This window comes from Hemicordylus capensis, chromosome 1 (assembly GCF_027244095.1).
Source record: "Hemicordylus capensis ecotype Gifberg chromosome 1, rHemCap1.1.pri, whole genome shotgun sequence".
Classification (NCBI taxonomy): domain Eukaryota; kingdom Metazoa; phylum Chordata; class Lepidosauria; order Squamata; family Cordylidae; genus Hemicordylus; species Hemicordylus capensis.
In genome coordinates, this window is record NC_069657.1 from 222961317 (window position 1) to 222987121 (window position 25805).

Consider the following 25805-nt stretch of genomic DNA (forward strand, 5'->3'; position numbering starts at 1 on the left):
TAAAGAATATTCTTTTACAAGTCTACATTTATTGTCCTGTCCTCCCTCTCCCTGGTCTGATAGAGTGCTGAAAGTGTCATGTGAATGAAAGTGGGGAGGCACAGTCCTCTAATCTACCACTATATTCTGAATTTGCCTTGAATTTGCCTTTTAGCCAAATCTGGTGACACCAGATTTGTCTTTAGTGACACCATTCAATCTTAAATGTTGAATTTAAAAGAATGGTTTCTTATGAGTAGATCATATGTTGCAAAAGCAGTGTGATATATTTGCAAAAAAGGGAAGTAAAATTAATGCTGATAACAAGTGGGAGATTTACTTTAATTGATTATCCGTTGTAATTCCCTGTTGACCCAAGACAGTTATTTTAATTTTTCCTAGTGAACAGAATTGGTAGTGCAGGTAGGCCTGGGTATCCATGGTGGTTCTGTTCCCCGCTTCTATCACAGATAACAAAACCATGGATACTGAGGCATGAAGTCAATAGGGATGGGGGGATTATGTTCCTGGAGGCTGGAAAACCATGGTAAAAATTGGTGGGGGGTGCCATTTAAGTGCCCTTCATGAGCCTTCAGCAATGTCCCCCAGAAGTCCAAATTGTTCCATTATTCTGAGATTTTTCGTAGGGAAAATGGGTTTTAAAAACTAAATGAGCCACAAAATGACTCCCTTTTACTACATGGCAGCCATAAATGACCTCTGAGGTCATGGCCTCCCCCTGACCCGTGGATAGCTAATTTAAGCCCTTCTTTGTCGGAGGAATTTCCCCCCATGTATGCTGAGGTTGTGTGTCAATTACCTGACTGCAGATATGTGAAACACGGATAGTGAATCCATGGATAAGGAGGTTTACCTGTATAGTATCTGTGTGTTTATACTGGCAGTTACTGTAAGCTGAGCTTTTACATACATCCTACAACATATTCAAAACTATACACTCTCATATCTATCTAAATATTAATTTATCCTTTTTTATAACTCAGAGTTCATTAACAATCCCCTAATTTGCCTTTGGTGCATCAATATATTTTTCTTGCATAGAAAATCTTAATTAAGCTGTACAGCATTCAAGTTTGCTCATCATGGCAAGCATATTAATAAGCTCAAGTATCACTTCATATATCAGAACTCCCACAATAATGTGGAGATATGAAGTATTGCTTGCCAAGTTTCTGAGAGAACCCTTTTTATAATATGAATCACAGCATAATCCCATATCTATAGCTGAAAAGCAGAACTTTGCTCTGTGGTATTAAATGAAGGGAGAAAAAGACTTGACATGCTTGTTAAGGTATTGGTTTTAGAGAATTGTACTGAACTCATGGATTTAAATCCTGGTATTTCCCTGTAGCATTGTTTGTGAAACCACAACTATTTCCTTTGTTTCCTTCTGTGGTCTATTTTTTTCAGTAATAACTGATGTGGTTTTGCATAACTCTTGCTGACACATGTATGTTTGCTTTTTTACTCCTGATAAAATAACACAAGTCTTTACTAGTAACAAAGTTAAAGAAATAAAATATAAAAACTATGGCTGATTCCTATTAAATGTTCACCATTTCAGTGGTATGTGTGTTTGAAGGTTTGAAACCTATGTTGTTTACATTCAAATAGGGAAGAATTAGCTCTAGTGTAACTTCTGGTAATTTCCAGAAGTTGATGGGAGGTGATGCAGCTCTATAATAATAAATGTGTGTTTACTTAACTTTTGTACTATTTTGATTATGGTAAGCTTGCTTTAAACCTTTGTTATTGCGAAGAGCTTTGGTTGAAAGCCAGTTGTTTGGCTGTGGGTGTTGCAATGATGTAAGCAGTCATTCCTGATGCCACAGCTACTGAAGTTTTCCATTCTTGGCAAAGAAGGCAGAGCTCTTTGGGAGACAGTTTCCCCATGCTCTTGCTGCTAGGTGAGATTGGTGCAGAGAGCTTTTGTGCTCTGTAAGGTGTTGGAGTCCTTCCTAGTATGGTAGACCCAATGGTTGTCATTATGCTGGTTGTAGACTCATATCCAGCAGGTGAATTGATGCAGCGCCTTGAGTTGTGTCATTATCCAAGTGATAGGCGCCTTGCTATTTATTTTATTCTATTCACTTCTGTGCTAGGTAGTGGCTCATAAGTTAATGCTGCTAAACTTATTGAGTGTAGATACTGGTCAACACAAGCTTGCACCACCCTATGCTGGCATTTCCAATCATCCTGTGCTGCTGTAGGTTTCTAAAGAAACACCAGCAGTCTAGTGCACTTCAAGGTGTGCACCAGCACTTTAAGAGAGTACCTTACCTTGAGATAAATTCAAATGGCAGTTTACTCCTGCTTCACTACTATTAGGGTTGAGAGGAGTTCATACGAGGAGGATATTTATAGAGACTTCAATATCTTGCTGTTCTTACAACCAGTGGCATTCTTCTGATGACTGACCTTTTATGCATAGTATAAAGATCCTAAAAAAGTTGCACTTTGGGGAAGTGTTGAAAATGGTTGTGTGGGATACTCTGGCAACTTTGCGGAGCTATAGGGAAAGACCCTCACAATACATGTAGGTGTGCCTACCAGTGGTCCCTCTAATTTTTTTTCATCTCTGTGCAGAACGAGTTTTGTTCTGGGCAGCATTATCAAGGCAGCGTGTGTGCATCGGCATTCAGACCGGGGCCTTCCTGATTAAATCTGAGCAGGATCTAAAATAAACTGAAGGGACATCCCAAAACTTGTGAGCATGCGCACAGAGGGAACAGTGGTGGCTACCTATTTGGGAGTGACCATTGGGATTGTTGGCTGTGTGCCTGCTACCCCTCTCAATTCTGTTTCTGGGTAAACTTGCTTGCAGTCTACTTCTGGTCCAGAGCTTCACCAAACACCATTATAATTTTTTAAATATGATCTTGCACTCTTGCCACAGTGCACAAGAACAAGGCAAAGGTTTAGCTATCACAAAATCCACAGCAGCTAGGGAAGGGGAGATATGTCTGTGTTCAGTGTATCTGCAATCTGAATTAATTAATTCAGATTGTTCTTGCAAAAGTACACTGGTACACCACAACAGCATAGCAATGTCCAGCTCTAGTTCCTTTCATAAGGAAGAAGGAATAGTTTCTAGTTTCGGGAAGCAGGGTGGAGGGTGGAAAGCCCCTTTTCTTTTTGCAATGTGCTCTTATTTGTATTGCTCTTGTACAAGAACACTGGAGCACTGTGCAGTTGCTGTTGCGCAAGAACATTGGGAAAATAAATATTTTAAAAAGGCATAAAATGACATGTGGGGTTTGGGGCCACCACGCATGCATGTGAGCACACACACTCCTGTTTTCTCTTCAACACCTTGGCACAAGTGAATGAGCCAATCAGAAGCAAGAGACGAGGCGCCTTGCTACCTCTATAACTTCCTTGACCTGACATGGGTGGGGTGGATATGGGGAAGCCTGATGAGTGAATGAACAAAAGTAAGAAAATCCATACTGATTTTTAAATCCATAATAGGCAACAATGTGAATGGCCAGGGTGGATTTGATTTAAATCATTATTTAAATCACTAGTCAGACTAGATTTAAATCATGGTTTTTTACATAAAGACCCATTCTTGCTGGTATAATTCTAATATTTACAATCAGATGAAGGTTTCATTTTTGGTTCTCTTCTAGATAGAAAAATTGCTCAAAATAATCTTACAGAAACCTCTGGAAGCTCATGACATTGTGAATGGATTAATGGAATTCATTTCCCCCCAAATTTAAACATTGCATATATACAGCCTCATGGCACATAGTTAAAAACTAATCCTTATTTCATGATGAATACCTTGGGACTATAATGTATCTTAAATAGAAAACTATCTTTAGATTTTTTCCCTCAAAAAGCATTTTATTTTAAAAATCTAATTTAAATTTAAAAAAATCCAATTTAAATTTTAAAATCAATTTTTTTATTTTTTAAATGACCCAGTTTACTCCAATTCATGCTTATTTATGCTTATATGTGTCTTATAAACTTTGGTCCCAACCCATCTTAACTTACAGCACTTTCTCCTGCAGTAAAGTCTCCAGTCTGGGACTTTACTTTTTTCCAGTGTAGGTTGCGCTCCCAAAGTGTGGATGCACAACGTTAAGTATTTGAACTCTTGTGCAAGACCGCAGAAGCTTCCTTAAACATTTTCAGCAGTGCAAGTCACTTGGAAACACTGGCATAAGTCTACACAACATGTAGGCCACATTGTACTTCTGTAAATGAAAAACACTGAAGTCACACACTTAAACAAAAATCATAGTAGTCATATAATTTTGCAATAGGTCTAACATCAATATCTTAAATCCAAAATGGGCAAGAAGTGACTCATGGTAGAACTAATTCATGAGGCTCCAGGGAACTAATGTGAGCCCCTTTGCCTGATAAAATCCAGATAATGTCATGATTGTCTCCCTGCCCTGCTCGCCTGGATATAGTTCTCAATGTAAAATCTGCTTGAAAACTGTGATGATAGGAAAGGTAAAGAATTCAAAATAAAGAAGCAGCATGATGATATACGAGCCACATTTTAATTATAATACATGAATGGGATACACAAGTTTTATTGCTCTGAATGTTAATGGTAACCTGTTCAGAAATTATTTCTATTCTAATCTTTGTTGATGCATCCAGCAGTATATTCAAAGCAGTAGTAAAATAGCAGTTCACACGACACCAGATTGCCACTTGCATTGAAAGTGGGTTTGCTTCATGTACTTAATGATGTATAAGATTATAACTATAAGGGTTTATTTATTGATGGCTGCTTCAAAAGAGCAGATGTCTGTCTGATGCCCTATGGAAACTTTGTTCTTTGTTGGGAATTTAAAATATAGGCTCCATGTTCTTTTGTGTATGTTACTTAAACTCACAATCAATTTTGATCTAGAGCAAAGCTGCTCAACTTTGGCCCTCCTGCAGATGTTGGCCTATAACTCCCATAATCCCTGGCTATTGGTCACTGTGGTTGAGGATTATGGGAGTTGTAGTCCAAAAACAGCTGGGGGGCCTAAGTTGAGCAGGCCTGATCTAGAGCTAATGAAAGGATGGGAAAAATAGCCAAATAATTTTCTGGCTGAGTGAAATAATTAGCAGTGTGCATGAATCAAAATCTGCAATTCAATTCAAGAGCGAATCACAGACACCCTGAATTGATTCGTCAAAAGTAGCTGGCTTGGCTAGTTGCCTCAATGAATCAGCCCCGACTCACCCAAATTGATTTGGGTGATATGTGTATGATTTTGATGCCCGTTTTGCTAGGGAAATGGGCCTCAAAACAGTGCTTTTTTCCCCTGGGAGACTGAACTGGTCTAACAGATCGGCAAGTAGAGCAGATTTACTCACTCCAGATTTAGCGCATCAGCCTGCCTCAGAGGACAGGTCTGGCCAGGTAGACCAGAGCAGAGGGCTGGTTTATCCACTGATCCCAATTGGTAGACCAGTTCTGCCTGGAAAATACCTTTTTGAGGCCCTTTCCCCCAGCAAAATGGGCCTCAAAATAGTGTTTGAATCACCTGAATCGATTCAGGTCGAATTGGGGGTGATTCTCCTCGACCCTGAATTGGCCCCTCTATTTTGTGGATGATTTAATTCCGGGTTGAATTTGCGAATCACCCTCGATGGGACCTGAATGGATTCAATGGCAAATCAGATTGCACACACCTAGAAATAATAATTACTAAAAGAGCCACTTGAAATTTAGTTGACACCATACTTGCTATGTAGTAACTAGAGGGTAGCTGATTTTTTTTTTAAAAAAATCTAAATTATTATTACCCTTTTTTGGTGAAAGTTAATACTTTGTGTATAATCTTGTTTTAAGTTCCTTTGTGTGGCTTGTTTTGGCAAATAAAGTGCTTGACCCTGTGTAGATATAAAGTGTGTGCGCACACGTGATAAAATTATACATTAGAATTCAGAGATGGTACGGTAGTTGATGCATTGTCCTCATCTTACTGCAAGCCTGACATAATGGTTGTGGTTTGGAAATTGGCATTTTGCTAAATGGAATCTTGGGCCAACCTCTGACCTTTTATCTTTTGAAGTCATGGTAATGGATAATATGATAGAATACCCTCTTGTTTCCAGATGGCTACATGCTTGATGTGTCTTGATACCTGGCTATCATTCAAATGTGAATGCATTAGTGATTGTGCATTTCCTGCTCATTTCTGGGTTGTGACATGACACTGCCTTTTATTAGCTATCTTTAGACTGACTATAAAATACATAAAATAGAGAGTCTAGAACAATGTGCATAACCCGTCATAATGTATAACAAAATATTTTGTACAGTTATGTTAAGGTTCATGAGCAAATAAAAAATAAGAAACAATTGGATGGTTGTTTTTACAGTAAAGTAAAGTTGTGCTGTCGAGTCAGTGAAAGTCTGTGGTTTTCTTTGGTAGAATACAGGAGTGGTTTATCATTGCCATCTTCCACGCACTATGAGAAGATGCCTTTTAGTATTTTCCTATATCTCTGCTGCCCGATATAGGTGTTTCTCCTAGTCTGTGAAACATACCAGTGGGGATTCGAACCAACAACCTCTTCCTCCCTAGGCAAGTTACTTCCCTGGATAGCTTTATGTCACTTGGTTGATGCACAAGAGGAAAATTCTGGATCTGCTGTGATGGATGGATTACTGGCATCCTGAAAAATAACGGAATTGGATTTATTCAGATCTTGAAAATAAACTGAGATGTATTAGTTGCTTAAAAGTCAGGCTTTGACAAACTTGATACTTAATGACATCATTAATTAAATTGTTTCGAGAAGCTTCCATTCCTAAAGCAACAATTCTTGTCTTCTTAGATTGCAGGTAGTTGTAAGAGATTACAGCCTTTTCCTCAGTGCAGCTCATTTTAAGGGGAAAATGCTGAATCATCCCTGCTGAGCTGCCAGGGTGGGCTTCTCATAAAACTATTCTATATTTCTGGTAGATTTAAAATGCTGCCACCTACAGGCTACTCTTAAAGGGAATTGGAGTGATCAAAGATTCCTGTTTGCCTTTTCCTCCCTGCTAACGAGTAAGTGTATAAATCCAGTTGTTCTCCCAGACCTACTGCCTACACATGTAGTTAAACTGTTAATTTGGCCAAGCGCCCATTAAGACGCATTTAGCACCAGAGAAAATCCCACCCCCTTCCTCCTGCTGGATCAATAACCACCCTTGGAGGCTTGAAAAAGGTAAAGAACGAAGAAAAAAAACCCCTTTATTCTAAAGACTAAAAAAATAGGTTGTCTTAAGCTTCAGTTTAGGTTGCATTTAAGAGGGCTTGATTCTCATCAAGCCTCCTGCAATCCTGTCTCCCCAGGATCTACAGTTGTTCTACTGCAACAAAACTCCATTGCCTCATGTTCTCCGGTGCTCCTCCAGCTCAGAACGTCCTTTCTTCTTCCCAGAATTCCCAGCAACACCCCCCTAGGTCCTACCCACCTGGCATACTGATTGGTTAATTTCTGGAGTTCACCGGCCTGCCAGTCAAGATAAGGCTTCACTTCCTGTTAACTCTTTAGAGAGAGGGGTGACTGGTCACTACAGTAGTTTACACATTCTTGGTTTATCTCTATCCCTGGTGGCTGCGCATTGGGATAAAAAGCAGAAGAATAACTCTTTGAGTTACAACATGTAATGTTTCAAAGTACCAGCTTATGAAGACAGGGTGGGGTACAGGAAAGGAGTTTGATTCCCACCCACCCCCAAATATGATATTGTATGTACCTGTATGGCAATTTTAAAAAGCATTTGAAAACCCATCTCTTCACCCAAGCTTTTCAGCTTTTTAAATTTGTAGGTTTTAATCTGTGTTTGATTTTAAATTATCTAAATTGTTAAGTTTTTGTGTATGTTTTTAACTTGTTTTTATGTTATTGTTAACTGCCCAGAGATGAAAGTTTGTGGTGGTGTACAAATCTGATAGATCGATAAAATATTTACAGCATTTTCTGTAGTCATAGAATCTTCAAGTTATAGAATTAGTTTCTTGGGCCGCAGATCATAAGCATATAACAGTAGGTTCAGCTGAAATTTGGCTGAGACATGAAAAGATTGGGCACTAAAAGTGATTGTGATTAGTTGGAGTGCATGATGATGTTCCGAATTAGTTGTGTGAGGTAGTTGCCATGAACAGAATTGGAATGCTTCAGACACCAGTGCAAACCCAGCTGCAGTGACTGGGCTGTTGAACTTGTACTGGGAAGACCCGAGTTCAAACACTTCAGCGGTGCACATAGCAGACATCGCGTAGGATGAGTTGCCCAACCTGGGATTTGGCATGCATGTTTTTGAACACATTCAGTGTGTTCAGGGTATAAGTCAGGGTGTCAAAATGAATACTTTATTTTACTGGAGAGCCTTTTGGTCAGAATTTAAATTGGTCTAGTGCTAGACAGTTAGACAGAGATCAAATGAGACAAAGCAACATTCAAAAGGTTTTAACATTCATTGTATGTCACTATTCACTTATTCTTTCTGCAGCAAGTAAGTCTAATTGTGGCTTCCAGTTAAGCAACATTTATTGCCAGTCTTAATAGATGTGTGGAGGACTTGATGTTCAAAGCCACGTTGACCTATGTTCATGACAAAGTTATGTTAATAGCAATTATTTCTATAGATCCAGCTTTATTCTCAGCTTCTTTGTGGGCTCATCATAGTTCTATAATCAAGCAAATTTAATGACAAAGGGCATTTGATACCAACAGCTGATCTTCCCTTTTGGCAACAATTTTTTCTTTGTACAATATTTTAGGATAGTTTTCTGTTGTAGAAATAGGAACATAGGAAGCTGCCATATACTGAGTCAGACCATTGGTCTATCTAGCTCAGTATTGCTTTCACAGACTGGCAGCGGCTTCTCCAAGGTTGCAGGCAGGAATCTCTCTCAGCCCTATCTTAGAGATGCCAGGGAGGGAACTTGGAAACTTCTGTTCTTCCCAGAGTGGCTCCATCCCCTAAGGGGAATATCTTATAGTGCTCACACTTCTAGTCTCCCATTCATATGCAACCAGGGCAGACCCTGTTTAGCTAAGGAGACAAGTCATGCTTGCTACCACAAGACCAGCTCTCCTCTTCATAGAATGCCCAATACAGTCATCTAAACAGATGAGATCATAAATGAAAACATTGTATCATAAGGAAATGCATGGTATGGTGAAAGTGGATAGAGAACCTTTTATCCCTCTCAAAAGACTAAAACCCAAGTTTCCAGTGAAACTGAATGGCAGGAGATTCAGGACAGATAAATGGAACTATTTCTGCACTTAGGACACAATTAACATGGAATTCGCTGTCGCAAGATGAGATAGTGGCTGCTAGCCTATATGGGTCTAAGAGGAATAGAAATGTTTATGGAGAAGAAGGCTGCAATGACCTGGAGAGCTGGTCTTATGGTACCAAGCATGTCTTTTTCCTTTGCTAAGCAGGGTCCACCCTGGTTGCACTTGGATGGGAGACTACATGTGTGAGCACTGTAAGATATTCCCCTTAGGGGATGGGGCTGCTCTGGGAAGAGCATCACATACTTGCACGCAGAAGGTTCCATATTCCCTCCTTGGCATCAACAAGATAGGGCTGAGAGAGATTCCTGCCTGCAACCTTGGAGAAGCTGCTGCCAGTCTGTGTAGACAATACTGAGCTGGATGGACGAATGGCCTGACTCAGTATATGGCAGCTTCCTATGTTCCTGTGACTACTAGTCTTGATGACTATATGCTGCCTCCAGGTTCAGAGAAGATATGTCTCAATACCGGTTGCTGGGAAGCAACAGATGGAGAAGGCTCTTTGCCTACATGTCTTGCCTGTGGGCTTCCTGGAGGCATCTGCTTGGCCACTGTGGGGAAAATTGAATTCTGGAATGAATGGGCTTTTGATCAGATCCAGCAGGGCTGGGCTAGGCTGAACTGTGTGTGTGTGAGAGAGAGAGAGAGAGAGAGACAGACTTAGGCACTACCTCTTGGTCATCCCAGACAAAATTCTTTTCCTAGTAATCCAGGCTGTCTTCCTACTCATAAATTGCCGTGGAGATTTACAATTTGTTTTTCTCCCACTTCTTGCTATATTCAAAATAAGCTAGGTAGTGCAGTGTCTCTTTTTCTGATGAATGAATAGGGGGAATTTGTGAGCTGACATTTTAAAGACAGGGAAAGGGTTGAATTTAGGTTGTGGGAGAGAACAGTTAAGAATCCTGACTGCTTTTTAAGACTCTGGATGGCAGAGGGGCAAACTAGACATTTGAGGCAACTACATGTTTGTTAAATGTGTGCTTGTCCCGATTGCCTAAAAAGTGGGATATGGGGGATGGCCTACTTTTGATAACAAAAGGAACATGCAGGGGAAGGGAGTTAAAGGCCCCCTCCCCCCCAAAAAAATCCCAACTCCTCAATTCAACATGTTTGACTCTCTTTAATTAGTTTTCTGGATTCCCAGTACTGGAGATGGGCTGGAAAAAAACTGTGGTTTTCCCCCCTCTCCTCCTCCTGAGTGCTCCTCTTTTGTATAAGGACAGCTTTCTAGCTTGCTTTGTAGATGAATGGTCAAGCATGTATTTAACCTACAAGTGGCTGCCTCAAATGTCTGGTTTGGTCCTCAGATAACACCAATTGATGGGAAAGAACACCATCTCAGCAGTACTTGCTGTAGTAGAATGATGAAAGAGAAGGGAAAAAGAAGCAGCCTAACCTTCCAGGCAAGGGAAACTTTTGGCCATAAGCAATTCAGGTGAAGAGCCTGAAATAAGTAATTCTTCTGTCATCTTGTAAGCCTACAACATGACTAGAATTCTCTCTTTTCCAAAGCAACTGCCTCCTCTCTTTCCTATTATTATTCAGTGGCTTTAAAATCAAGACCTGAGGCAAGCAAAGGCTTATAAGAGATTTAGATAATGTTCACTCTGATCTCAGTTGGCTCCAAGGCATTTAAGTTGTAACTTGAAGTGTGAGGAATTTGTTGTTGCACAATTATGTGTTTGAGTGTATCACAGTCTGGATAAGACATCTTTTTGTGCTTTGGAGCTACACAGATTACTTCATTTAAGACAAGTCTGAACAGTTGCAAATTACAGGCCCTGTAAAATGTCTGAGGAAAAGTAGCGCAGTGACTTTCATGGAAATGACAACAAAAAGCACAGACTTGCTGCTGGCTGGGTTTTTAGAGATTTGGTATGTTGCTTTCTAGAATTTGGCATCTGGGATCCTGAGCAACGTCTGCTGGGTGTACTCTTCTTAAAATATTGGATAAGTTGGGGCACCTTTTTCATTTATATGACTCTTCCAACATTTCTCTGAACTATGATCCAGTAAGCTGCTTGAGTTGATGTGTCACCAACCTGCTTGGCACTGATGATATTTCCAAATGGTATTACAGGGCTGCAGCAGGAGTTTTAGGAGCAATAGAGAGCAAGTCCAGTACATCTTCTTTGTGACAGTCCTTCAGATAATTAAAGACATTATTGTTACCAGACCTGCCCACTTTGCTATCTTGGGGTACTTCAGTGTACTTCCTAAACATAATTTATTTATTATTTCTCTGTGTAAACCACTCTGAGCCATTTTTGGAAGGGCGTAGGAACTGAATGAATGAATGAATAAATAATAGGGGGAGAGTGAAAATTCCCACCCTCACTCATTAGCCAATGAATTTCATCGCTTCCCTCATTTCTTCTTTTACATTTATGGTGGGACACAGCTGTTCTATGTACGTAGCTTCCCTAATTTCCCATTTCTTCAGATTTGCCTCCACAGCCAAGATGAATATCTTTGTGTCCTATTATGTGAGAGTGGGATTTTTTTACCCTCTCCCATCTATTATGAGACATTGAGGGTTTGTAACAGGATTGGTTGACATTGGCACTGTTACAGGATTGGCTAATTGCTGTCAGTTTTGCTGAGTCATGTTGTTGAGTTATTGCATTTAAGAGCACGTTTCGGCTATTACTGGAGTTGATGTGTCACATCAAAACGTTTGCTATTTTTGAACATCTGTTTTAAAGTTTTTATGTTACGCATTAAAGAGGTCTTTTATGTTACGCATTAAAGAGGTCTTTGAAAAAGAAGATGTATAATGCAAGCAGAAAGTTTAAATACAAAGAAGACATTGTTTCTACTGTTGTTCAGAAGTATTTTAAATCTTGTGGTTTACTGGTTAGTCATGGGCTCACAAATACAGCATCAGGGAGCAGTATGCATTTTAGGAACAGAAATCAGAATGGGACATGAAACCTATAGGGAGATGGAGATGAGATGAATATTGAATGTTTACATGTGAAGAAATTGAAATGATTGCTTGTGAGGCTGTGGGTGAAGATAAAAACTCCGAATCCATTCAAATCTTGGAGGGAAGAGGTGAAGAATATCAAATTTCTATCTGAGAAAGGAGCTGATATCTATAAAGCCCATTAGCAAAGCTTTTTGAATAATCTAGTGGACTTTCAAGCAGTACATGAATTCTGGAGAATAAATACTAAGCTTGACTGGTATTTAAGAGAGGGAATAAAAGTGAGCTGACCCTAACACTCTGTTAACTACAGTGATGTGAAAGGTCATGCCGGTAAAGAAAATAATTATAAAAAGATAGAAAGTGAGAGAAATGCAGTAAGCATTTTCCAGAGGAACGTAATGGGCCACCTCTGGCTCCTCTTCGATAGTTCCACATAGAATATGTACTAAAATTAATTATTTAAATTGAAGGAGCTGAGTGTATTTGTCATAAGGAAGTACCTCCTCTACTTATCTAGTTTTGATTTGCTGCTGAACTGTTTTCTGTTTGCATTGAGAAAAGCATTAAAAGTAAAGAGCAACCTCTTCTCCCATTCAGGAGAAATACCCCTAACTCCATTTTTTTTTGTATGAGCTTCCAGATATATATCCTCTTATCTCGTTGGGTGTCTGTTGCACATAGAGTGGCTGCTGCATGCAACAGAGTCCATTTCAAATCTGGGACATGCTTGTATCACTTAACTGAATATAAAGTTCCTGGGTGGAATAAGTGTTCTTTTCAAACTGTGTGTCCTTGGTACTATATAATCCACAGGAATACCTAGCACAGTCTGCCTAAGTTCATTTGAATGAAGGTCTTGTGATACTGGTGTGCAGCTCATGTGCATCAACCACCTAGTACCTAGGAAATAGGAAGCTGCCATTTACTAAGTCAGACTATTGGTCCATCTAGCTCAGTATTGTCTACACAGACTGACAGAGGCTTCTTCAAGGTTACATTGGGAGTCTCTCTTGTTTTTACTAATTATTTGCTCTGCTTTTACTGCAGTGATGATGAGTAGCATTTGTATAGTGCTTTTGAGTGTTCAGCATTAATTTGCTATGATACTTTACAGGACTGTGGTAAGGAACGGTTATCACCCTATGTTGCAGTCGGTGAGCTGAGGCTAAGAAGGAGTGGCTTGCCTCAGGCCCTTAGTAAGTTCAAGGCAGAAGTGAAAATTAAACTGGGCAAGTTCTGATTTGTAATTGTCTTTTAGCTACTATGCTGTTGGTCTCTGGGGTGACCTGGAGAGATCATATTATGACTGTTTTTTTAAAACAGTTGCACTGGCTGCCAACATGTTTCTGGGCAAAATACAAAGTGCTGGTTATTACCTTTAAAGCCCTAAATGGCTTAGGTCTGGGTTACCTTAGAGAGCGCCTTCTTCTGTGTGATCCCCACCGCACGTTAAGGTCATCTGAGAAGGTTAACCTCCAGTTATTACTGGTACATCTGGTGGTAACTCAGAGGCAGGCCTTCCCTGTAGCTGCCCCTCGGCTGTGGAATGCATTCCTGGTAGCTTGAGTTCATTGTTGGCCTTCAAGAGAGCCCTTAAAACCTATTTGTTTGGCCTGGCCTACCAGGGTTTTAAAACTGTTTTTAATCTTTAATTGTTGATGGTTTTAAACTGTTTTAAAAATTGTTTTGTATTGATTGTTTTTTTTAAATGACCGACGTGGTTTTTGTTTTTGCTTCTGTGCACTGCCCAGAGCTGGCTGGATTGGGTGGTATATACATGTAATAATAATACTCTACATGAATTCTCATAATGCCATGCTATTACTTCTAAGATTTTGCTATCTACTGGTGAGACAGTACTATGTGGAAGGTATATCTGGAGTGTAATTGGATATATCCTTGCTGTACAGAGTCAGACTAAATGATTATTGGTTCCTTTTGTTCTAGCAGACCTATTGCCTGTGGAAAGATAGTTCAAATTCAAAGAATGTTTTTTGTAGCTAATGAAAATATCCTTTCCCCCAAAGAATAGGCTTGTACATGAAGCTAAAACTAATTTGGGGTAAGAATCTTTAATAACCATAATGCTTTACTGGATCAACTGGTCTTTTCATCACAGTCCATGAGGTCTCCAGTTGAGGTTATTGTTTGTTTGTTTGTTTGTTTTATATACCACCCCTCCAAAAATGGCTCAGGGCAGTTTCCATCAGTCAGCCAGGAACTTCACGAAATATGATGCAAAAGCAGGCTTACTGTGGTGCCAGTGTACTCTGTCTGGCTTAGTGAGTTGCATGTTGCACACTGTAAGTGTAGCTCTGTGTTAGGGTATTCATATTTCATCTAGCAAAAACAATGAGTTGTACTTGGCACTGAAAACTGTGTTTTGTGAATATCCTTACCTTCATATTCCTCTGGCGTGTTGTGATTCTGATAATGAGCTCGGCTTTTAGTACTTAGAGGTGAGGTAGATTTACTTGTGTAATTTGACTTCTTGAATAGTCTTGCGCAAGTGTGACAAGTTCCTCTAAATAAGTAACTGTAACGCCCATTTAGCATTTTTTATTCAAGTGACTAGTTTTAATATATGATTAGGAAAATATTTGCATAGTAATTCCCAGAGCATTGCTCTATGCATAAAAGATGTGATCATAAACAACCTTGGAATGGTTTGGTCAAACATAAACATGGGATGCAGCCCTTAGGCAAAAAAGCACATGCACCTTAATTTTGCTTTTCAGCATTCATTTAAAAAGCGCTGAGGTGAATTAAACCAGTTATTCCCTAAATTTATCCTTAAAAAGAAAAAAGTAGTATAATATCTTGATTGAAACTGTGGAAAGAACTTTAACTTAAAATATGTACCTGTATGTGTTGAAAGTGAGGCAGCACTGCTGCTCTCATAATTAGTAGTTTCTAAGTTACTTAAAAGAGTGGTCTGTTGCAGGGGTTCCCAACCTGTGGCACACTAGATGTTGCTGAACTACAGCTCTCATCATCCCCAGCTACAACCTGTTGTGGCTGGGAATGATGGGAGTTCAGTAACAGGTTGGGAACCCCTGGTCTGTCAGATTCTGACTAAATGAGCCCATTGACTCGGGAACGCACCAGTAGCAAACGTACACTAGGACTGAAAGGAAGACTGTTTTAAGTGTGTGGCTGGGGCTGGAGTACTAGTGTTCTTATTCAGCAAATCAGAAGCTGGAATATATTGTGGCATGGGAAGAAGAGTGAGAGTTTAACCCTCTGCCAGATTGGTGCCAGTGGGGTCCCAATCCAGCAACTAACTACTGGGGGGGGGGGACACAAGCATGCTAACCTCAATCATGCTCAAAATAACATCTGATTTGACCCTTTGTGTTTTTTTCAAACAGTTGACCAAGAACTTCTGTGTAACCATGGTTTCCTTGGGTCACCGGTCCGTGGCCTCCAGTGTCCAGGGGGGCCTCCTGCCACCCTCCCACGCCTGCCCTGCTGCACCGATCTTTGCCCTGTAGCTGCCATGTGCACAGCCAGGGGGTGGGTGGGGGTTGAGCCAAGCAGGCCTCACCCGTGGCGGGCACAGTGGCTGTTGGGCCTTTCCAGCTGGCCCAGCAGCCCTTGAAAACTGCGAGATGCTCCAGCATGCCTGTGCAGTGGGAATTGAGCCTTGCAAGCCCATGAGGCAAAGATTGGTTGAGTGGCGGCAAGAGGCCTTGCCCGGACATTTGGAGGCTCCCCAAAAGGCAGGTTTTTACTCTCTTTTCTAACTTTAAAAATTGTAAGGGGTGGCCTCACAGCAGGGGGGGGGGGGCGCTCACAGCAGGGGGCCTCCAAAGCCCTTCATGTCCGAGTGCCAAAATTACCCAGGTGCACCACTGTGTGTGTGCATGGTATGTATTGAAAAGAAGGGTGTATCTGTCTTCTGGCCAGTGTTCCCTCTAACAGGGATTCTCAGATGCTGTTGCCTACAACTCCCAGCATCCCCAGCTGCAATAGCTTTTGCTTGGGAAGTAAGAAAGTTGTAGTCAACAACATCTGAGAATCCCTGTTAGAGGGAAAACTGCTTCTAGCATCAAGTTGCATTCCTGAAGAACACAACTTCTCCGCACCCAAATGTTCTTGGTATTGATGATTTTCTAAAATCCTCCCTTCTTGGCTTTGTGCATATTACCATGGTGAAGATGGCCATCCCAATCCAGTGGCATGCATATAGAGCAGCCAGGGCTGCATTACAAGAGCCCTTTGTAAAAGGAGTAAATCCTACAGGTAAACAGTTTAGCTGGGTTCAGACATAATATGAAACCATGGTTTGTGCTAACCATAACTGAGAACTCAAACTAAAGTTTGAGCTTCTAGGCTACAAAAATGCAAACTCTGGTATAGAGTTGGTTGTTTGCTTTTATTTCCCTTCTGCTTAGGACTTGGCTTTAAAAGTTCACTCCCTTCTCCATGTACAGCAGCCTCTGCAGGTGGAACAATGGTGTTAATAGTGGTTTATGAAATTGTCTGTGAATTGACACAGACTGTGGTTTGCCACAACTTCTAAACATTATCTCAAATCTTGGTTTGCTGGCCCCAGGCAAGCCACAGTTTGTGTGGAGGCATGGGTTCAGAATAACATGAAACCATAGTTTAGCTAAATTCACACATAGTATGGCTAGTGGGATTGTGGTATGAACATTTAAATAAATTTATTTTAATTCCAGTGAAGGAAATGTTTGTAGCAAGTGCTTAATTCTCCTTTTTAAATATGGGACGTATCCCATATTTGGCTGCATCATGCCTATGGTCTTCAGTATAGAAATGTAATAAATAAATAAATAAATAAAATAAATAATATATTTCAAACAATTTCTAATATTCAAAGTTAATATCGGCAGAGTTGAAGCATGAGGGTTCTTGCTTGTCAAAATCGCAGTCTTGAGTATATTATTATGAATATTTCTATTTACCCCAGTAGATACATGGGGTAGATAAGTGTGGAATGTTCTGTAGAGTCTTAAGCCAAGAAGGAATGGCTTTCAGTCTTGGCAACTGGGTTTTGATCCTGCTCTGCTGAGTGGGAGCTTTGTTCCTGAGTTCATTGATTGTCAACCAAAACAATACAACAAATTATCCCCAAATGTTCAAGCCTCCATGAAATTGGCTTAAAATAATGACTTAAAATAAATAGTAAGGCTTCTCTTGCTTTAATTTGTCTTTTGATCTGAGCATGTAGAGTTTCTTAAATTCATGCTTTGCCATTGCAGCTCCTTAAGGACAGAAAAGAAAATTGAGAACCCCAACCCCCCTGCCCTGATTTTATTGTGCATTTCTTTAGTTCAAGTTTGAAGATACCATTAAAATTACAAGGTTTATTATTAAAAGGGAAGGGTCACTATTCCAGTACATATAATTTTGAGTCTTTTTCAAGAGGAAATGCTGTAGACAGTTTCCCAAAGGCAGAACATTTGGGTGTTTGAAAAGGCTGCTGCTCATTTCCCTATAATTCATTGTCTGATGTAATTCTGGCTAATATTAAAATATGAAAATGCTAACTTCAGGGATTTAAATTGAATGAGCATCCAAATGCATATTAACAAGAAAAAGAAACACGGCATCGCCTTCTGTAAAAAAATGTGCTTTTGATAAGTTCACATCTTGCCATGCATCCTCATGTCTGTTTCCATATTATAGTTTGAGTTGAAATAAGGGGACATGAATTCTTCTTGTACATGCAGTTTTGCATGCATGCGTGCATAGCCTCAGTATCTGGCAGAATTAGCTGGTTGTTTAGTGAATGTTTTTGTGCAAATCTTACCAGATCGGTGTAGCACTCGCTCAGGGGCGCACCTAGATAATTTTGGTGCCTGGACCTGAAGGGCTTCAGAGGTCCCCCATGCCCCACCACCATGAGTTTTTTTTAAAAAGTTAAAAGGATTATTCGAGAGGCGCACTAACCCACAGATTTGGGGACCTGGTCTGGTCCTACAAAGTCCAGGGTGGTCTCGGGAAGCCACCCTGCGCCCGCCCCACCAAAGCTCCATTAACCCCCCCCCAAACCCTCTTACCATGGCTGAGGGGTGGCTGTCGGGGGGGGGAGAGCAGTCTTTCTCCCCGCCTCCCCTGGCAGTGGTGGGGTGGATGCTGGAGTGACTCTGCTCCCATCCGTTCAGGCTGACAACTTTAAGCAAATGCGAGGCACTCCTGCGCAGAGGAAATCGTTGCAAGCCCGTGATGTCACGGGCTTGCAATGATCTCTCTGGGTGGTATACAACAAAGCAAAACAAACAGAAACAGTTAAAATATTAATTAAAACAAAATAAATGCCAACAGAAAAATTAAAACATTAGTTAAAACAGAATAAACAATAACAAAAAAGTTAAAATATTACAATTTAAAATTTTAAGACAATGTTAAAACTATTTAACTAAACATCAAATCACCACCAAAAGTACAAAAACCCAAAGACTGAACCTAAAACTACACAAAGCACAAAAATCAACCAAAACTATGCCCAAACCACTACTCAGCCTAACTAAATCTTAAACTAATTAATAACAAGACTTGGAAAACAGCACTAAAAATATCAGTTAATAGAATTAAACCTAACCACAGCAAATCCAAAGCACAAACCCTCCCAAACGCTAAACCTAAAAGAAACAACATACAATACTAAATAACTAATGAACCAGGGAAAAAACAAAACAAAAGGGGGGAGTGTCATCTCCATTCCGATGTGATGATGAGGCAGGCAATCAATGAGAAGGGTGACCCCCCCCCCCAAATAAAGACAGGCGGTAATCTAAATAGAAAGTTAGGTGGGTAATCCAGAGAAAAAGGCAGGGGTCAATTCAATTTCTTTATTACGGTCAGAGACCAGCACAGTTTACAAGCAGAAGCCCAACCCCCAAAAAACCCCTACGTAACCTACAGGGTTATGATACAGTTGTTAAGCACATAGTTAAGCATAAAGGTCAGTTAACAATGATTCTTAATGAACTCCTGGTTAATTTTACTGGCTATTAAACAGAACTTAAAGTGTGTAAAGTGTGCCATCAATTTGATTCCGACTCCTGGCGCCCACAGAGCCCTGTAGTTTTCTTTGGTAGAATACAGGAGGGGTTTACCATTGCCTCCTCCCACACAGTGTGAGATGATGCCTTGCAGCATCTTCCTATATCGTTGTTGCCCAATATAGGTGTGGGGACTCAAACCGGCAACCTTCTGCTTGTTAGTCAAGCATTTCCCCGCTTTGCCACTTAAGGTGGTCTCAAAACAGAAATTAGCCACATTATAAGATTTCAGGTAATTCCGGTCAGTTAAAAGATAATCATGATAAAAGGAATCTGTACAACCTGGATTGCAGCTAATAAAAGGGATTATATGTTTACACCATATATCTTGGTAGAATTGACAATAAAGGAGCACGTGAGCCATTTGTTTCAATATCTCCTGATTTGCAGAGACAAGTAAGTTCTTTGTAGGGGATTTTTTAATATCTCTCTTCGAGGACTGCTGATTGCAAGGCATTGCATCATGCCTGTGTCAGAGCTCTACAGTATTTTGGCACGGTTATATCATATATTCTTTGTCTGAGTTTGACCCTGGCATTTTCATACCCCAGGGTTATCAGTACAAAAGGGGAGAAACCATAATGATGCAACCTTTCGTCCAGCTCTCTTTTCCACCTGGAGTGATAGATATTCTTTCGCACAAGTGGAGCTGGACCTGCAGGGTGAAAAACCAGCTTCAGCCAGAATTCGAAGATATTGATCCGTGCTCTGGCCTCTACTTCAATCTGTCCTGCTTCCAGATGAAGGACAGCACTGGGCACACACCGGTGAACCTGAAAAATGTTCCTTGGGAACTTAGATTGCAAGGCTTCTATCTAAGATAAGTTAGAGTATGTGCCAAGTTGAGCTCCATATAGGAGCTGTGCTCGTACTTTAGCCGAAAAGAGTTCTATTGTAGAGGGGGTAAATTGGGCACCCCTGGAGCAATGGAAACATCGAATTGCTTGTGCACTCTTGTGTGCATTCTGCCCCACATATTCTCTGTGTGCACCCCTTCTGCCTGAGGACTGGAATATTACATGAAGGTATTTGCAATACTTAACTTGTTCTAACCTGTGCCCATTTAGTGACCAGTCCCAAATTTTTGGTCTCTTCGCAAACACCAGGATCTTAGTTCTGTTATAATTAATTTCTAAAAGTTGTTCTTGGCAATAGGTAGCAAGAGAGCACACAGCTCTTCTTAGACCTATCAGAGTTTGCGAGAGAATGACAGCATCATCTGCATATAGTAGTATAGCAAGATGTCTGTCTGCTAATTTTGGTGGATGATGGTCTAGATCAGTGATTCTCAAACTTGGGTCCTCAGGTGTTATTGGACTTCAACTCCCATAATCCCCAACCAAAGGCCACTGAGGCTGGGGATTATGGGAGTTGAAGTCCAATAATACCTGAGGACCCAAGTTTGAGAATCCCTGGTCCAGATTATCTGAATGGGAGATAAGAGAGTTAATATAAAAGTTAAATAGCAGCGGAGACAAAATACATCCTTGTCTGACTTCCCTGAATGTTGTCCCTGCGTGCTGCAACACACCCTTACAGAATAGTTTTCGTATAATTTGAACATCAAAAGAAGTAATCTTTTGCTGATGATCTCAATAGCTTACACCAAAGTTTCTCTGGGGGGGGGAGGTCAGGGGTCCGAATGGGTCAGTAGGCAGGCAGGTGGGGGGGGTCCAGGCCTGGGCTCAGCAGATCAGGGTACAGAGAGAAGCAGGGTTGGGGAGCAGAGGGCCCACAGCAGTAGTAGCAAGACAGTCCAACAAGGTGCAGACCACCAGCAGCAATCAGAAGCCAGCAACAGCTCTTCTCTGGAAGCCAGAGGAAGAGTGAAGCCAAGTGGGCACTGCCTGGCTTTAAATACATTTTGAAACTCCTTCTTTTTTACTCCCTCCTCCCTTGTCCCTCCTGCCTGGCCAATGGGGGCAGAGTTGTCCAGACAACAGAAAGATTTGAATGACAACAAGCCAATTAAAGACAGTGGCTGAAAACCAATTGAGAGAGCAGAAAAATCGTCAAGAAACCTTTATAATGGTGGCCACCACATTCACACTGTCTAATCAGTTCAATTCTAACCAGGCTCAACTTGGTTCGAACCTGGACCAGCCCCCTCTCTTGCATCTAAAGACTGTGGTCTTCAGTGTTTTGCTATTGTGGAAGATTGTTTTGCATGTTTTAAAATGAGCTTATAAAGTATAATACTGTGCCATATAGTGCATAGGGGTATGCAATTTGATTCACTGTCATATCAATTCATTTTGAATCATGAATGATTTGCAGATTCGACTCCGAATCAAATCGCCCTCAAAATAGAGCACCCAATTTGGGACCAAGGAGAATAACCCATAAGTCAACCCAAATCAATCTGGGTGATTCAAACGCCATTTTGAGGCCTGTTTTGCTGGAAAAAATGGGCCTCAAAATGGCACTTTTGTTTGAGAAAGAACTGGTCTACCAATTGGGGTTGGAGGATAGATCAGCCATCTGCTCCAGACTTCGTGCATCAGCCCACCTTGAGGGCCTGCGCTACCCAGGTAGACCTGTCTTCCATGATGGGCTGACATGCAAAGTCCAGAGTGGAGGGCCTGTCTACTCCCCAATCCCAATTCCAGCAAAATGGGCCTCAAAACGATGTGCAAATCACCTGATTTGGGTGATTTGGGACTGATTCATCAAAGCAGCCCACCAAGCTGCTTTGCGGGGTCTGCAATTCAATTCAACCTTGAATCAAATAGCAGATTTTGATTTATGCACACCCATAGTAGTGCTTAAAAGATTCTCCAAACGCTTTACTTTATATTGGATAAATTAAACACTTTAAACCACAGAGAATGGTTGTAGTGAATTAAAATTATTATAATTCATTTTGACTTGCAATACTAAACTTACTATGAAGGAAGTTCCCTTGAGACTTACTGCTTAGTTCTAAGTAAGAATATTTATTGTTCATAGGCTATACAAAAAGTGTGATAAAACTTTTTAATATAAAGCTTAATTTGAATTTAAAATAAGCAGTTTGTATTTTAATTTACAGGTATTGTATATAGAAGTTCACAGTATTCTTTATCAAGCTCAGATTCTTTAAATATGTCCGTATTAAATATCTTTTTAAAAACTAGCATATTGAATAAGCCCCTTTCTTAATAAAATAAAATTTATTAACTAAATCACTTTGTATCCTGTTGTTGACTGAAGTATGCTAAAGTGATATACTAATGAGAAAATCCACTTCTGTTTCATTTGCAGGATCCTTCTTATTGGGTGAATATTCACCATCTGGAGTATACAGATGGGGGAATCCTGGACCCAGATGACATCCTGGCAGATGTTGTGGAAGACAAAGATAAGGTTGATAGAGATTAATGCTTTATTTTGAACTAGAAATTGTCAGGTTGAATTAAAGTCTAACTAGACTATGTTGCAAGCTCATATAACAATATGTTTAATAGGTATGTGACAGTGTGATATTGTGTTAAATAGGCAAACAGTTTAACATATTCACTGGGTTTTATTGAGAGACAGTACTACTTACTACACAGTAAGAACACTGTCCATAAAGCAGCTGAAGCGTTACAACTTGATCTTAAGACTTGGTTGGAAAACAAATTAACTTATTGTACAGTTCTAAAAAAAAGAAGTAGCTGCTGAGGTTGAGCATTGATCTTGGATACAGTATTGATTTGGTGCCTGTTAGTTTGGTTTCACAATGACAGCTGTGTTTCCTTGTATGTATACGAAATACTTAGAACAGAAAATCATACACACACCAAACTTTTAATGTGTACTTCTGATTAACAAACAACAGTGCCTTTTTGTTGTTGAGAATCCTCTGGATCATTTTAAAAAAACAAAAACAAAAAAACCCACCTACATATATTTATGCCCTGCTTTTCCACCTCTTGGCTCCCATCATACGTGTTTTACAGCACAAAGATATTGTTATATTAAGGATACTTGTGGATAGGTATAATTACCATGAGGGTGTATATGGCATAATCTTCTAGCCCTTGGCCGTTTGATAACATAATCCAGGTTCTTCCATCCAGACAGAGGGACATGAGGAGAGCTGGTGATGAATTCGGGAATGCCAGCCCATGGAAGCAGCCTCTCCACTGATCAGTCTTCTGGTCCTTGACAATAGGTGGCATAATTCAGGCTGCATAGTCTTGAGCTGCAGGCTCGGATTATTATATTGCAACTTTGGCCAACAAGACAACTATTTCAGTACAGAAAAAATTGACTTTGAAGGCTTTAAAACAATAACCATCTTTTTCAGATTCTGAAATGCCCACATGCATTAGATGCACCTGCATGGACATGAGGGAGCTACCTAGCGTCTTTTCCAGTTTTTTTGGACGCCTTTTCCCCACTGTAGGGGAAAACAACAGAGTGGGGAGTTAGGTTCCCAAATTTAGTGGTGTGCACGGAACCGCACCTCTGCAGTCTGGCACTGGGGAGGGGGGCTCTTTAAGGGCAGGGGAGGGTGTACTTACCCTTCCAGCTGCTTTCCCCCCTCCAGCGCTCCTGGTTTTGTAAGCATTTGGGGTGGCAGCATACTTTTCTGCCACCCCTTCCCCTGTTCCTTGTCAAAAGGCTTCAAAAGCCTCACTGAGTGTGCGCACGTCGCACCTGTCATGTTGTGCACGCGCACGCAAGTGACACAGGACATGAAGGTCTCCCCCACCCATTGCCGAACCGGCCCCAGGTCCGTACCGGTCCGGAAGCCCTTAGAATGCCCAGGTGGGAAAGCTCCCTTTGTTTCCCCACGTGGACTCCAGTGTGGACTTGGCAGGGAGGCCAGGTCTACCACCCAGAGGGAAACCAGATCTACCCACGGACAGCTGGCCATGGGTAGACCTTGGCTTCAATGTGGACTTCAGTGGAGGCCATGTCTTCCAGCCAGCGGGGAGGCCAGGTTTCCCCTGGTTGGAAGACATGGTCTCCCTGCACAACTCCACATCAGAGGCCAGGACTACCCGTGGCCAGCTGGCCGTGGGTAGACCTGGTCTCCCTGGTCTTTTCTGGCCATGCAAGGAGACTGCAATTTTCCTGGCATTGTACCACTCCCTCCCCAATCATCTTCCTTGGCTTAATTCTCCACTCCCCCTGCTCCCCTTGGGAAGGGAAATCAGGGGGAGGTTGATCTGGAATCCAGACTCTCTGCCCCTCACAGCCACGCCCCTTTTCTGGGTAGGAGCTCCATGGTCCTCCCCTTTTGCCAAGCCAGCCTGCACACAAGCTCCAGGCCCCTTTCCCGGGTTTAATGTTTGCGGGACTAAGGAGAGGTTGACCAGGTCTCCATGGTTTCTGACCTTCAGCCAAGCACCTTTCCTGGGTAGGAGCCCTGTGCTCCCGGAGGCTGCCATGAACCCCAAGCCTTACCTCTTGCTACCTTGGTCAGACTCAATGGCCGAGGCAATCAGACCCCCACATGCCAGGGTCCGACACAGAGGACTAGGAAGTGGGTGGGGGTTCTAGGGTCCTCCAGCACCAGTGACCCCCCACACCTGCAGACCCTCTCAATACTCCCTTACCCTTGTCCTTAGACTCAGAGGATGAAGCAGAGGCATCAGAACCTCCACCCTACAGCACCCCAACTTTCAGACACCCTTCCCCCAGAACCCCGGCTTCAGGCACCTTTACTGGGCTTGATTTTATGGGAAAACAAAGGGAGGTTTCCCACCTGGGCATTTAGGAACCCAACTCCCCCTCTCCCTAGTTTTTTGCTGTGACAGGCAAAAGGCATCCAATAAATCGAAAAAGACGGTAGTTAACTTCTATAATGTGACACGCTCCAAATTGATCTCTTATTTTTGTAGTATTATAGCTATTTAATGAATCTAGCCTTGAGACTGATAGTGATACAGTATCATTTCCAAATAATCATTTTCTGCAAATAAGTACTTCGAAGCACTTAGAAACAGGCTACTTAATATGTGGAATGTATTGCAATCATTTTTGAATTAATTCGCATTTTCGGGGGAGGGGGAGTGATCCCAGTATTAACACTTGACTGTATGTTCTCAAACAATGGGTGTTCTAATCTGGGAAAGGCAGCAGAGATATCATTGTGTCTATCCCCCTTCATTTTCATGCAGTGGCCAGAATCAATACTGTGTTGCTTCTTAGAAGGAACTTCACAAGAAGTGTGTTGCTTCTTACAGCTATTCTGTGGTAAAAGAATTCATGGAAATAACAGGTTATTTTGCAGAAGGAATTTTAGAAGAAAATAATTATATTCTGGGTTTCAGTTGCCCCACAGATAAAGTAAAGTTGCTACCCCTTTCCTTTATACAGTGGGGCCATTCCCCAACCACTGCAGATGAATTAGTGTAATTGGCCTTTATTTGACAACTTGATTTTCCTATGGTGACAGGATAAGCAAATACATTCAACAATGCATTTTTTTTTTAGTAATTAAAGTAAGATGGCAATGGTCACAATGAGGCTGAATATAACAGGTACTTTCATAAGTATTAAGCTACAATCAAGATATGCTGCATGGCATATATTCACTTTTCTATCGTACTTGAAAGATTAGCTGATCTGTTACAAGCGTGTAATGC

General features: G+C 41.1%; 1 protein-coding gene across 5 annotated transcripts in view; it reads left to right on the forward strand.

Moving 5' to 3' along the window:
- PARD3B (par-3 family cell polarity regulator beta) overlaps positions 1–25805 on the forward strand; it is a 734574-nt gene that overhangs the window by 17021 nt on the left and 691748 nt on the right. For all 5 annotated transcript variants that reach the window (XM_053281579.1, XM_053281603.1, XM_053281561.1 and 2 more), the window contains exon 2: positions 22486–22587. In XM_053281579.1, coding sequence (XP_053137554.1) covers positions 22486–22587 — 102 coding nt within the window. The remainder of the gene's footprint in view (positions 1–22485; positions 22588–25805) is intronic.